The 15,333-nt window shown below is 46.6% G+C and overlaps 1 protein-coding gene across 2 annotated transcripts in view; it reads right to left on the bottom strand.

Moving 5' to 3' along the window:
* Positions 1-2,969: 2,969 nt before the first annotated feature.
* Slc14a2 (solute carrier family 14 member 2) overlaps positions 2,970-15,333 on the bottom strand; it is a 425,106-nt gene continuing 412,742 nt past the window's right edge. For both annotated transcript variants that reach the window (XM_032885572.1, XM_032885573.1), the window contains 7 exons: positions 14,762-14,951; positions 14,347-14,475; positions 13,273-13,465; positions 11,547-11,694; positions 10,814-10,948; positions 7,642-7,691; positions 2,970-3,966 (listed from right to left, as the gene is read on the bottom strand). In XM_032885572.1, the coding sequence (XP_032741463.1) occupies positions 3,766-3,966; positions 7,642-7,691; positions 10,814-10,948; positions 11,547-11,694; positions 13,273-13,465; positions 14,347-14,475; positions 14,762-14,951 (1,046 nt within the window). In that variant the 3' untranslated portion in view covers positions 2,970-3,765. The remainder of the gene's footprint in view (positions 3,967-7,641; positions 7,692-10,813; positions 10,949-11,546; positions 11,695-13,272; positions 13,466-14,346; positions 14,476-14,761; positions 14,952-15,333) is intronic.

Raw genomic sequence — 15,333 nt, 5'->3', positions numbered from 1 at the left:
ACGCGTCACGGTGCGCGACAGAAAGGGAAAGGGTTCATCGGAGGCGGGAATCTCATTTGTAATAAATAGCACTTGCGGGTTTCTCAAAATGTAGCTCTGGAGACACAGCATCCGTGACTGAGAACATAGGAGAGAAGTCCATTCTCACCTCTGCCACCACACCCACACCAAATCCTGGGAGGCAGCCTAGCCATCTCTGTTAGATATGCCGTTCCAAACCAATCCCAAGACACTGGACTTCAACTGGCCAAGACTATCATATGACTCGGGTCCAAGGCATGGGGGATCTGTGAGGGAATCTGGTGCCTCACCACTGGGCCACATAGTGCGGCAGGAATCCATAAAGGATACGATGGTTGCGGAAGGCTGTGTAGGGCTCAGTTATTTTGAACCGATGATGCGTTTGGGGCTGGTTAGTATGGAATGGTCTGCACGTTGTTCCCTGAACACCACACATATGTTGGAAGGCAGAGTAAGAGGTGAGATTCGATGGGGCTGGGCTGTTGGAAAGTCTTGTCTTTCTGTATACGTATTATTTGTTACTCATAAAACAGAATTCAAATTCTATCCAGGACAGGTAAACAGATGCTGTCAAAGGCAGGGGGTGGAGGTGGGTCTGCCCTGAGTGAGTTTTTTTTTTTTTTTTTTTCATGAGAGAGTTGAGTTAATCACATGTCTCAGCCTTGTGTAAATCAACTTCATTGTTCATACAAGAACTTTGTTGTGAATGAATGAAAGTGTGTATATTTTTTATTTTATACTTTATTCTTTTACTTATATATGTCCCATGGTCTAATATGATTTTTTGTCTGTACATGTGTGTATACAATTATATATATTTATCTCTCTCTCTCTCTCTCTCTCTCTCTATATATATATATATATATATATATATATATATATATATATATGTATTGTGAATTTGTAGAGTTTCACTAGGGCTGATTCCAGTGATCAGGATGATGTCACTGGGTGGCTTGTTGAAGGACTGTTCACCTGCAAAGCTACTGTCAATGCTTGGTGACGCAGGTTACAGCTCCCTACCTCTGGTGTTTAAGTGAACTGCTGGCCTTGACAGTCTGTTTTGGGATCTCATAGATGTCGTATATTTTCATTGGCATTTTCGCCCCATCTGTTTCTTCCTTTCTTGGAATGCTGGGCCGATGCGGCTTGCTTTGTAGGTGACGCTAATGAAGTACTCAGAACAGCTGAAGGATTTTATTAGCGGTCAGGAATCAAAATGGCACAGGCATGGAAGGGTTCCTACTCTTAATAAAATCAGATTACACAACTTTGGTGGAAACGCACAAGGACCCATTCTTTAACGGCTAGATGTCATCACGTCGTGGTCGAGGGGCAGCTGAGTAAGCTTTTGAGCATAAACAGCCTTTGGGTGAAATTCCCGAATGCTTGATCCTTGGAGAACCATAATTCCACGGTCGTTAAAATGCAGCCTGGGACCTTCTTGGCCTCGAGGTGTGATCACAAACTCAGAGGCAGCTCTGGGGTGTGAGTCATTTCCTTTTCCTATGTGGAGGACTTTTCTGCTTGGAGAAGTGCTCTGTTTTCCTGGGAAAGTTATAAGGGGTTGGACAGGATCTGGAGGGGAAATATACGTCTCAGTGCTCTTGGCTGGTGATAAAAAAAAATGGCAGGGATCTCTGACATACAGAGAAATAAGAATATCAATGTTGAAACTAGCTTCTTTTTTTTTTAAGTGGATTTCGGTAAAATGTAGTTGTACCTTTCTTCCTTAAACGTGCATTTCTAGTCTGTTTTCTTGCTTTCACCTAACCCCTCAGCCATATGTGCATGTATGTTTTCGTGTGTGTGTGTGTGTGTGTGTGTGTGTGTGTGTGTGTGTGTGTGTGTGGTGTAATGGAGGCTGAAATGGAAGTCGGATTGCTGTCTTTATCATTCTGCATGGAATCAGGGGCTCGCCAATTCGGGAAGACTAGCTGGACTGCCAGCTTCGAGAATCTGCCTTCCCCATCTCACAGGACTGCAGGTGCGGGCCATGATATGCCTTTTATGTGTGCATGGGAATCTAAGTTCGGGTTCTCATGCTTGTGTAGCAAGCACTTTACCGACTGAGCCATCTCCCCTGCCCTGAGTCCTTGGTTACCTCAGCACCTCATCATGCTGAGCTGGAAGAGTGTGTTGAGGTCTCACTGTTGTGTTGACAGGAGCCTGATAGAGCTGTCTCCTGAGAGGCTCTGCCAGAGCCTGACAAATACAGAGGCAGATGCTCAAGGAGGAATTAGAGAAAGGACTGAAGGAGCTGAAAGGGTTTGCAACCCCATAGGAAGAACAACAATATCAACCAACCAGAACCCCCAGAGCTCCCAGGGACTAAACCACCAACCAAAGAGCACACATGGAGTGACCCATGGCTCTAGCTGCTTATGTAGCAGAGGATGGGTATTGTCAGGCATCAATGGGAGGAGAAGCCCTTGGTCCTGTGAAGGCTCAAGTATAGGGGAATGCCAGGGCAGGGAGGCAGAAGGGAGTGGGTGGATGGGAGGGGAGCACCCTCATAGAAACAGGAGGGGGCATGGGATATGGAGGGAAAGGAGATAACATTTGAAATGTAAATAAAGAAAATATCCAATAAAAAATAAAAAGAAAAGGTTCTTGCTCCTCTGGAGAAGGCCTGGAATGCTGGACTAAGTGACTTTCTAGGAAGGATGACTGTAACACACCCAGAGTAACTAGGTAACAAATGACTGGCCGTTCACAAAGGGCTGGGTTAGTGATCTTGGTGCCCAAGGCTGAAAGCAGGTACATTGAAAGGTAATGGGAGTTTAATCTGTGTCAGCACCATAGGAAGCCACGTGCATGACCATGAGATTCTCTACAACACTTCACGAGAAATCGACATCTTTTCTGACCACTCTTATACCCCTTTTCTCTTTCCAGACACACACTTGGGTGTGAAAACCTCCCCAGTGCAAGAAAACCCAGATACCAACGTGCAAATTTCAAGTTTAATGACTACTGATTTTGAATATCACACAAGCAAAGACGTTTGCTTACACTATGATTGGATGTTGGAAAAGGTCAGTCCTTACCAGATGATGTTTCTGGAAATATTTCTATGGTGCAAAGAAGATAGATTGGCATTTTCAATGCATTCAGGTGCCTAGTCCCGAGTCTTAGAGCATCTCCCAGATGTCTAAGAATAAACTTCCACAGGACACTAACATTTTCCTCTCTCCTCTGAGAGCCATTCCATAAGTAACTCAAGTCAGGATAATTACTTGCTGGCCATGCTGAGTTGTTTAGTTTACAGGAGGTGGAAAAGAATAAATGTTTCTGAGGTGGAAGGACTTTGGAGTCCCTCCTTGTCATGGTAAAGAAATCTTTGGCAACAAAATACCCAGGCTGAGACGGGGGTGGGCGTGGGGAGTGGGGTGAGGGGGGTGTAGGGAGAAGACTGGCCTGAGACAGTTGGAACTCATTAGTGAACCCAGCCCTCTCGCATGGCAGGCTAATGAGCATTTCCTGGAATCATGATTTGCACCACTAAATAATCGGAAGAGGTGACTAGCAAGTTCCCCCCAAAGAGAGTTCTCAAAGAGCCATCAGTGGGTATTTAGTTTAAACTAGCGTGGCTTTGATGAGCGCTGCACATCTCATTGAGGGCTCCAAATAGCAGCCACATGTATATTAGGAAGAAGAGAGGTTAAGTGACTTAGATTTAGCCTGGGGTGCAGAGCGGGTGCTGGAGGCTGCATTTACGTGACGAGCTTTAGAAAGGGCAGCTTAGGAGACGTCGTAGGCCTGGTACTTTGTTATCGTCGATGCCCTTCTGTTTTTCTCCTGGGACAGGAAGTAGATGCGGTTGGCCTCTGGGTAGGTGACTTTGCTGAGCGGGAGCTTGTAGATGCCAGGGTTGTTGGTTGTGAGGAGGAGGAAGGTGAGTGCTGAGAGGCAGAAGGGCCAGGTGCAGGGTGGTAATCCAAACTGGAGGGAGAGGAGACAAGATACATTTATGTTACATCTGCTGGGAGTGTTTGTTTAACTAGCCCTTGTTGTTACCTGTAGCTGAGGTTACATGGAGGGAGAGGAGACAAGATACATTTATGTTACATGGGCTGTGAGTGTTTAACTAGCCCTTGTTGTTACCTGTAGCCCTGGGGTTACAGGAAGGGCTGGTTGGTGAGGGGAATAGTTACTTGATAGCTAACATAAATGAAATCAGGTCTTTAGTTTATCCTGTAACAGATAAACACACACCTTCCAAAATACAGCTATTAGACCCTTCCTAGTTGTTCATGAATTTTTATGTGGGAGACTTGTTTTGTCTTGGGGAACCTGGCCAGTCTATACTTTCAGTTCCGGGAACTGTGGGCATTCCATGCCTTGTCAATCAGCCTCCTTTGAAGAAATGCATTCGGCAACCATTTGATAGCTGAGATGCATGGCTGTAGTTGATTGGACTAAAGGTAGGCACCTGATTCAAACAAACTCCTGCACAAGGCAGTAGAAAGCTTCTTTTGAGTGGTAGGCTTGTTCTCACAGACGGAGGGGAAGGTTAGCTACCCATCTTCTTGTTCTTTTTTTTTTTAAATTTTTTTTCTTTATTAACTTGAGTATTTCTTATTCACATTTCGAATGTTATTCCCTTTCCCGGTTTCCGGGCCAACATCCCCCTAACCCGTCCCCCTCCCCTTCTGTATGGGTGTTCCCCTCCCCATCCTCCCCCCATAACCGTCCTCCCCCCAACAATCACATTCACTGGGGGTTCAGTCTTGGCAGGACAAAGGGCTTCCCCTTCCACTGGTGCTCTTACTAGGCTATTCATTGCTACCTATGAGGTCAGAGTCCAGGGTCAGTCCATGTATAGTCTTTGGGTAGTGGCTTAGTCCCTGGAAGCTCTGGTTGGTTGGCATTGCTGTTCATGTGGGGTCTCGAGCCCCTTCAAGCTCTTCCAGTCCTTTCTCTGATTCCTTCAAGGGGGGTCCCGTTCTCAGTTCAGTGGTTTGCTGCTGGCATTCGCCTCTGTATTTGCTGTATTCTGGCTGTGTCTCTCAGGAGAGATCTACATCCGGTTCCTGTCAGCCTGCATTTCTTTGCTTCATCCATCTTGTCTAATTGGGTGGCTGTATATGTATGGGCCGCATGTGGGGCAGGCTCTGAATGGCTACCCATCTTCTTAAGGGTTCTCCCACCTCCACACTCATGTCTCACCATGTTGACCTGCCTTGCATTCCCCGAGGGACTCTGCAACATTTAATACTTCTCCCGTTCTTCCCCGGAGATAGCTAAGTGAACAGTTTACCAAGAGCCTACAAATTCAATTATGAGGCAGATTGCACGGTCCTTCCACCCTCCATTTTACTACTGAAACCTCAGTTGGAGCCATGTCCTTGTCATGTGACAGTCCAAAGAGCACAGAGTTAGCAAGACTTGGAACCACGAGAATAGTACCAGAATCGAGGCTGTAAGGGATATCTGTGAGTGATGGATTCCACTCAACAAGTCTTCCCAAAGCTCTAATAAGATGAAGTGTTTTGGGAAGCATCCACTGAAGTCCCGCTGTAGACAAATCCCAGATCTGATTACCTTATTATAGTTTTTTAATCTTCCTGAGACATTTTCCCTCAACAGTGTACTGCTACCCCACTCAGAGAGCTGTTGCTTAGCTCGTGCCAAGTACCCAATAAATGGTCCTCAGGGCACAGTCTTTATTGTCAGGCAGACAGCATTTTTGGGGACCAGGACTTGCATGCTCATATGTTGGTTAGAAAGGCAAAGAGTAATGGCTCATAGGGCTTTCCTGAGGAGGCACTGAATGGTTTTATAAATGTAATCCAAGGCTTTTATATCATGTTCCTCAATGAAGTTGGAAATTTCTGGGTAAGTTGATGGCCATTTACAAAAAACTTTTTTTTTTTTTTTTTTTTTTTTTAGTGTTCTTGACACTCACCAGCATAACAAATCAACTTTCTTTTGTTTGGAAGAATGCCAACACGGAATGGCACAGTCCTTAGGCTCTCACTGCTGAGAGGAAGGCCATTCAGCACCGTTCACCCCAAGATCTGGGAAGCGAAGCTTCCTGCAACTCTTCTAGGGCCTCATCTGAGGCAGGCAGCACATGGTATGTTTATTAAATGATGGATCAGGAGGACAGTTGGTGACAAAAATGATGGCGAAAGCCTAGGGTGGATGGGCCGCTGAGAGGTCCCAGTCCACCCTCTTGCCTCCATTCAGTATTTCTGAGGGGCCCTCACCCCAATTCTAGCATCCTGGTGGGCCTGCTCACTTCCTCAGGGCTTCATTCCCTCATTATCTCTTCCTTCTATCTTCTCCTCCTGTTGTAAAACTCTAAGACTAAGATACAAATCTTGGGGGTCCCCATTCTGGGGCAGCACATGGGCTGAGCTGAAAGAGGGCCCATGAGTGCCAAAGTTGTTGTGATGCTGTGTGTCAAGTTGTAATGAAGGCACGCACAGCATGACAGGGGGCCTCAGAGGGACTCAGTCCACTGGAAGAGATAAGATGGTATTGGGAAAGGCTAATTCGGCTTCCTATGCTAGCACCACCCTCTCTTTCGCTAGAAGTGAGGGATGAATCTACACAGGTGTTTTATGGGGTATCTATATTGTCTCTGGATGTTGGATCTGTGACATTTCTGCTTGCATAACCAGCCTGGTAGAACTGAATATATTCTAAATATATAAGAATAAGACCTCAAGAAATAGAAAATTCACCAAGGGTCTCACGATAGAAAAAATGCCAGGCTGGGCATGGGGATGGTGCCTTGTCTCCAGGAGAGAGATTTACAACTTGTTAGACCACCTTATGGGATGAGGCTAAAGCCCGGAAAATAATGGGCCAATATTTGAGAGAACCACACCTTGCCCAGGACTGCTTAGAAGTGTATACTACTGACCTTCTTACCTCCGGACCCCCAGAGGGTCACTGGATCTCTTTCCCCTTCTTCCCAGTGTAGCCACATTGAACACATCTCTATTCCTAACTTTTCACTATTAATTTGGTTGTGTTAAATTCACTTCTGAAGAATGGGTGACTGAACTTGACTTTTTGGGGTATATGGATCATGACCCCAAGCTGAATAATCCTTGTTCATGTGAAGTTTTGTTTGTATTCTTATCTTAGGTGGAGCAGAATAGATTGATTTGTTAGGTGAGCCCTGACCACTGTGTGCTGGGTTCCTACTTTACACACCACCCTAAACTGGGCCCAAGGCAAAGAAGTGGTTCTGGGACTGTGTGTACCCATAATCCCAAGCTTAGGGTCCTCTTTGGATGACTACCTCACAGCTTTCTGTTCCTGGAAGCTATCGCCAATGACCCTCTCCGTGAACCATGGGGTAAAGACATACACTGTCCCCAAGCCCGGTGAGCAGATAATTTATGTATGTGCACAAGTTCAGTAATAAAGATTTTAAATTAGTCCTATAGGATGGTAGATTATAATGGAGTTATATTTGAAAGATCTACTCTTCAAAGTGACCGATTGGCCACTGGTGATGGATTTGATCCACCCAAAGTTGAGACCCACTTCCTGGCAGTATTAAGGTGGCTAGCAGGACGTAAGCCAAAGGGCAGAGGGGTTTGATGCAGCATTTGGGAGGTAGAGGGGGACCTGTGGTTTGTAGCCCATGTGACTTACCACAGACAGCATGTTGGCCAGGGCGGCACCCAGGTAGGCTGCAAACAGGGCTAGAAAAAGAGACAACGGCAAACAGCTTAGGAAGGTTCTGCAGCTGCCCAGATTACTGTCTACATTCCCTCTGCATCGGTGTTACGTCCCAAATGGTATCTCTCATTCCCACTGCCTTGCAGCTTTAAACGTGTTAAATTCCAGGAAAATGCCAGCACAGCTAAGATGGCAGATGAACTTCATTTAAAAAGTGTGTGTGGGGAGGGCAGAATTTAACTATGACAGTTCTCTTGGGTCCCACCACCATGATTTCCAGTAAAGGAACACTTAATAGCATAAACCATAAATGAAAATTTTACAATAAAGCAAAAGCAAGTCAGGCTCGGAATTCCCTGTTGTATTATTCCATCAGGAGCCATTAGCATAACGTGGGTTTCCAGGGAGAAGCAGCATCCTGAATGCTTCAGGGAGACTGAACCTGCCTACTGCTCTGTGTTTTAAGCTGTGCAGAGAAGGCCATGGATATGTTGACTTTTGGGAAGAACCAAGGACTAGGAGAAAATGGAGGGCAGTAAAATGGGCCAAGGTAATTGGGCTTTGCATTCTCACAAGAGACTGTCCCAATTGCCCCTAAAATATTATGGAGAGCTAACCTTTATTAGAGCTGCTGTATGGCCAGCCAGTGACAACACCAGCCAAGCTGTTCAGCATTCCCTCTAGGTAAGCAGTGGTTTTTACACACCACACACCACACACCACACACACACACACACACACACACACACACACACACACATACACACACACACACACACACATATGCCAGGTCCAGACAGAGTAAATAATGATAGAGTGCCACATGGTTGAGAGTTGAAGTGCATTGTTTCAGAGCTGGAGAGTTGAGATGACAGAGCAGAATAGGTTCAGGAATAGATTGTATGATGCAGACTTTGAAGCAGACAACGGCTTCTTGTGTCCCTCTCACCTGGTCACTTGTTTCTGCTAGAGGACTTGGAGGCCCGGACACCCTTTCCTTGACAACAGAGAACTAGGAATAAACCTTCCAGGCAATTCCTAGATATCACTACTGCTCTTGCATTAGTCATTCATCTGACATCATTGTGACGATGGTCGCACAGAGGGAGCACTGTTTGCATCAGACACTGAGACTTGAGGTGACTTTCTAGGACTGTGTGTATGACAGTGGCAGAGTCTTGACCGTCTGGTTCTTGCAGGGAGCTCTAACCACTGCACACTGCAGCTTCTCAGAATGCTATGGGGTCAACAGAGGGGACAACCCAAGTACCATAGACACCACAGAATGTAGAGGAGATGTGAGATCCACAGGGCAGTTCCAGGCTTGGCCTGTGAAGGCAGAGGCTTCAGAGAGTGACCCTTTCTAAGCCCCACCCTACCTGACTGCTCCGTCATCCCCAGGGTCTACATCATCCCCAGGATAGAGTCACTCTTACATTTCCTTGGCTCTACTCTTACTTTATTTTTAGTCAAACTTGATCTGTCATATCAAGATCTCCGGAAGGCCTTCTGCATGCTCATGTGTGGTCATAGGATGACAGAACAGGAAGGATCTTGAATATGTGAAAGAAAGAATCAGAGAGTGTAGGCTGTCAGGATTGTGGGGAGGGGGATCATGTATCCTGGGGATCGTGTAGAATGGACTTTGGTGGAAGGAGTCTTCCACTTTGCCCATCTAAGCCCCAAACTGGGTGTGTAATTGTGGAGAGGGCTTTTCTTCTCTGAGTCTTTCACATAGAGAGGGAGAAGGGACTGTGGGAAAGAGTGGGCGCCATGCAGTTAGCACTCTTTCACAAGTCTGGCTGGGCCTCTGCTCTGTTTATGTTAGCCTTAATTGTCCATCTGTGAAATGGGGGCAGGGAGAGTATCCACACACTAAGGGTCTGGCCTGCGCTGTGCATTATGGGATATTCAACACAATTACAGATAAGATGCCAAGAGCACTCCTTCCTTCCCCTAGGTGTGGCAAATAAAAAATGTCATCAGATACTGCAAAATGTCCCTGGCTGAGGGCCACTGGGTCACAAATGACACAGAGCTACTTAATCTCTTTGGCAAGACTGGCACTGGACATGGAGAGGAGGTACCCAGGACTTGTTGGCCCTCACTGTATGACCCTGGCCTTGGGCACCATTCAAGCTGCTCCACCTCTATCACCCTGTCCTAGCCCTGCTCATTGGCGTGTCCCTTGCAAAGCAGAATAATAACAGACTTTGGGGGACTGAATGAGATAAAATGTTGACTTTGTCCTTTACGGAAGTACTTTGTGAATGGCTACCTTTATTTTGTTGGTATGACAATTACAGTTTCTTAAGTAACTATACTATGCCAACCCTGTATTGATAATTTTGGTAGAGCAGAAAATGACTCTTAAGAAGATAGAAAGAAAAACTTCAGTTTTCCCTGTCACGTTCTGTTTAGAATACATTTTCCCCATCTTTGCAGTCACCACTAGATGAAAAGAAGAGTATCTCTCCGAACTATCTTAAAGAGACAAATGAATATATGAATATATGGCTCAGAAAGCTTCTCTATATTAGAAAAATTTTCTGGAATTTTTTTATTGGAAACTATTTTTTTAAACCTTAATTGGTAACATTTTAGCATCCACGGCTGTACTGAAATAGAAACTCTGTTTCAAATATTTTGGTCAGAAAGAGTTTTATTTTGTTTCCATTCCTAGAAAGGTGAAACAGAAGATGTTCAAGGTTGAGAATATATAAATCTGCCAAGTTAAGACAGCCATCCTAACTTCCTGTGATGTTGAACAAACATGCAGGAGGCCTCATCTGCTGGGTGGATGCCCCATGCCTGATATTTAGCTCTGGCCACTGTGCATGCTATGTGCTGCCCAAGTCTACATGGAACGGCTAACCCTGGAGAGCTGCTTTCACCGCCCATTACCAGCCAGGAGAGCAGCAATCCCAGGACACAGCCTCTGAACAACAATGAAACAATGTCATCTAAAATACCTGTCTCCAAGTGGCCAACGAACATAGGTGGAGACTTAAAGGACAGTGTCAAAGCGTTTACAAGGAGACGATTACTTGTTATCTTTGGGGGAATAGCAAGTAGCAGGACTGTCACCAGGGAAGCAGGACTGTCTTCTCTGTGGTTGAGAGGGGATACTATGAATGGTACCTACCACAGGCAATGGCGAGCAGGTGCGTCTGCCAGGTGATGACGTAGAACATGCCACCAATAGCGATACAGGCCAGAGTGCTATTGAAGCCACACAGGCCAAAGTAGATGGAGTCAAATGGTGTGGCAATGCTGAGTGCTGAGGGAAGAAAAACACAGGTCTTACAGGGCTCATCAGCCTTCCAGAAACGCACCCATCCTCGAGCCGGAATCAGATACCCTCATAGGCAGGGAGGCATAAAAAAAGAAATTCAATGCTATTCAATGACAATTCATTTAAAGGAAATAAATGCATGGGACCATAGGAATGAGAGTGGCTGATGATCGTTAAGAGTTAGAGACCCTTGGGGCGAGGGTCCAATTGAAATAGTACAGAGAATGTCCTTTCTTTGGTGTATACCTAAAACCCTCCACACAAAACCTTATCCGTGAACAGAGCCCTCTCTTCCATCATGGAGAGCACCCCTAATCATTCTTGAACAAACCTCTCTCAGACTTCACATTTAAACTTCGGGCTAAATGTCTCCCACCGCAGTCTTTTTTGAGGATGGCTTTTGCTTAGAGAAACAGGAGGACCCTAGTTCCAAAAATGCAGAAAGCAGGCGTGAGGGGAAGAGTGGGCTTCCAGGGAGCAGGTGTGGTGTTAAGACCTTCTCTACTTTCCTCTGAAGCCGGCCCAGGCGCCAACACCCCTACAGCTCCTTAACATGGGTGTCATGAAAAGAGACAACACAGACCTGCTAACATCCCTATCGTGGATCCGATGGCAGCGTGCAAGCAGATGAGAGGTGAAGAGACGAACAGAGCAACGAGGAAGATGCCTCCAGTCCAGGGATTGTCACAGCCGTACACTTGGCCGATTCCAACCGGGATGGCTCTCAGAAGCTGTAGGATGAGTCACGTGCTTGTTACGGAAGTAGCTAGCGCTCACCTCTGCACCGAAGCCCCGCCCTAACTCTTATATACCCAGGCAATGACGCTTGGCTGTTTGATCCACACCTAGTTGTAGCCTCTGGGGAGTCTCCTCAGTCGTCACTCACTATTGTCTGGACCTCTAGACCCTGACATCTGTCACTTGCTTTCTTGAAAGGCAAAGTACAAGTTGCCTTTAGTTGGAAGACTCAACACACAAGTCCTTGTCACAGCCCAGGAAGTTATTCCTTCAAGAGCAACCACCAAAAAATGGATTAATTTTCTGAATCTTTGCGTGGGGAATGCGGGTGGTCTAAGCTTATCTATAATGGGATTATTAAAAATATTTCATTTCTATAAAAGGTTGAAATATTTTTAATCGGGGAGTAGAATGTGACGTGGCTTTTGTGTTATTATCTCTTCATAGCATATGGAGCAGAGCAACTCTGCCTCCAAAAGATTGCGACTGGATAAACACTACCGGTGAGAAAAGTGACTCATCAAGGTGAATCCTTTTCTTGCCTCTGGCTCACGAAAGCCCTCACGCAATAGCCAAGGATAAGGCTGACAGAAAAGTCTGCTTTTCTGAGGAATGATGCTTGCAGAGTCCATCAACAACACCTTGGGATGCTGAGAGGCATTGGGCATTGTTATCTCTGCAAGTTCCTTTAAGGAGCCCAAAATGGCTCCGATGGTGACTGATCACCAATGAGGAGGAGCTACAGACTGGAACAGGAAATCCTTTAAACGTAACCGGAAGTGGGAACTCTTAGGGAAAAGCGTTCCTGGTTTGATGGCAGCCCAGGGCTACATTCCCCCATCCAGTTTAATACTTTTGATATTGCTTCTTACTCACTGTCATGGCAAGCTTCCAGAGTTTATGGCATTATACATAAAATGCTTAAAAGAAAAAGATAACAATCTCTGCTACCTGTGTTTCTTAAAGGCTCTCGGAGAGACCGAATAAGCTACGGGCGACTTCTTAAGTTGGTGGGGAGAGGCATGGTGTGCGCTCTTTAATGTGATTCAGTGTGATGAATAAAAGAAAATACACAGGGCAATTATCTTTTTTTTTTTCTTTTCTTTTTTTTCAGAGCTGGGGACTGAACCCAGGGCCTTGTGCTTGCTAGGCAAGTGCTCTACCACTGAGCTAAATCCCCAACCCCACAGGGCAATTATCTTAAAATGGGGGCTTAAGCGTCAAACAGGCTTTCGAACAAAGGAAAGTGGCTAAGAACCCAGGCCACATATCCAGGGGTCAGAGTTCTAGGTCGGACTTCACCATCCACCAATTGACCGTGGAACTTGGATGGGTCCTTTAACTAGGCTTTGGTTACTTCCTCTGAGCGATCACAGGATAGGACCGGAAACAGAAATTTTAGCTCAGAGGAGACAAGGATGGCAGCTCTCAGGGTAGGTCTGTAGAGCGCCTCGCACCGTGTAATTGTGAGTGATCACCACTCGCTGATGCTTCTGATGTGTAAAATGAGTACATTCAGTTTGTCAGCGGATTCGTACAAACACTGTCCTTCCTTCTTTCGTGACACCTACCAAAGGCACTTGGACATCTGACCAGGTGATGTTGGGTGTGGTGACTGCAGGCTGCAGCAGCTTCGTGGGGAAGAAGAGATTGTAGTGGCCCGTGGCTGCCAGGTACAGCGTCACGGCGATGTTGAAGGGCAGCGTGAAGACTGGGAGGTCCCATTTGCTGAAGACCGTGCTCAGGGCACTGGAGAGGATGGGGCTGATGAAGGAACATGAGAAGCACCGGTCAGGGGCTGCTTGCCTGGACCACAGGGCAGCAGACAACCCCAGAAAACACAGCTTGCTGGCTGCCTCTCCTTGGCTCTCTTTCTTGAGCAGGGCACAGACACTCAACCTCAGAAGGACGGTTTTAGGAGAGCCTTGGACTTCTTCAAAGAGTCACAGAACCCCACCCTCTAGGCAGGAAGAGTGAGGAAAGGTTTGGGAGAAGAACGGGAGGGAGTTAAAGTCATTAATATATTTAGAGTGTCTAAGTATTCTGATTTCATGGACAGACTACACTTCATTCTCTAGGAATGAGGGATAAGCCTGGTGCGTTGAGGTTTCTGCCTCAAGGCTGGCCTTCAGTCTTCCCCCCTGAGTGGTTGTCTCCGTCTGAGCGTCAGACAAAGGGATGGAGAAGAATTTGGTGGAGCAGGAAGGATGAGATTTCCAGACACTGGCAGGATTCTGCACAGCTCTTAGCTTATGAGGCCAGCATTTTCTTGCTTTGTCCTCTGGTGGGGCGAGACCAGAGACCCTTTGAGATCTGGACAGTAGCTGATGAGATGCTGCACAGAGATGACCCGGCAGGACGCTCGCAGTTTTAGTAACTGCCTCTAGTCGGCATTGCTGATATTCAAGCTAAACCAACACTTTAACATGAAAGTAAAAAAATAAATCATGGAAAGGTCAGGTTAAGAAGGATGTTAACTGGGGTGGGAGGCTGGCTCAGTGGGTAAAGTGCTTGTTCTGCAAACATTAGGGCCTGAGTTTGGATTCTCAGAGTGTGTACACACACACACACACACACACACACACACACACACACACACACACACACACATACACACACACACACATGTACGTACGTAAACTCACCAAGTCATGGACATGACGATGACCGGGAGCAGCAGCCACCAGTAGTAATTGCCCTTGTCTGAGAACACGGCCATCAGGAGCCCCACAAGCACCCCATTGTAGCCATGGAGTCCTGCTGCGATGGCCGACCTGAGGGCACAAGGAAGTGCTGGTGGAGTGGGGGCCTCCCTGTGATTTTAACTGTTTTTCAGAGTCACAGTTTCCTAACTTGGGACCTGACAATCCACCTTCAAGCGGGATACCCTTTTTGGGGGAAGGTAACCTGTCTACCCTTCACTGTTCAAGAGGAGTGGCATTTAATGACCAGTGCCTTTGTTTTGATGAGCTTGGGGACGGAGGGTAGGAAGGAGGCAATGGTCCTCCTAGGGAGGGGCCTCCTGGCCTCATACTGTAATGCTGGGCCTTGGGGACTTACTTGTCCTGGCTCAGGATGAGGGCAGTCAAGGTGGACATGATGGTGCCCAAGCAACCGGAGATGGCCCACCAGGGATTCTGCACGAAGAGGCCAAGAACGATGAGGATGCCGCTGAGAGGGTTGTTCACAAACATCACCTGAGACGTGCCTCGGAGCACCCAGTCAAGAAACTGGAACACTGGAGATTTGTCTGAAATGAGAGTTGGAAACTCATCAAATGCCCGGAGTGGGTCAGGCCTGAGCCAGGTCTCTGGTGGCAATTGGAGTGAGGGTCTTCAGGGGATTGGCATGAATTTTCATCTGTCAGAGAAGAGCCCAGGGGTGCATTTGAGTGTCCAGAGCATTTGCCAGCCATCGCTAGCTATCTAGATGCAGCCTCTACTAGTCTCTAAGGCTATTTTTCCCATGGTGGGGATTAGATACCCACCAAGAGTTTAATTCTGCTTTCTATGAGAATGGCGTATGATTTCCAGAAAATTCTCTTGCTGCCCAGAGGGTATGAAACCCATGAGTCGTGCAATGTGGAGATTCATAGAGAGAACCCTCTGGCTTGGTGGACGCAGGTCCTCTAA

The sequence above is a fragment of the Rattus rattus genome, chromosome 15, assembly GCF_011064425.1.
Source record: "Rattus rattus isolate New Zealand chromosome 15, Rrattus_CSIRO_v1, whole genome shotgun sequence".
Taxonomy (NCBI): Eukaryota; Metazoa; Chordata; class Mammalia; order Rodentia; family Muridae; genus Rattus; species Rattus rattus.
Note: the sequence above shows the minus strand (reverse complement) of the source record. Positions and strands in the feature narration are given on the sequence as shown.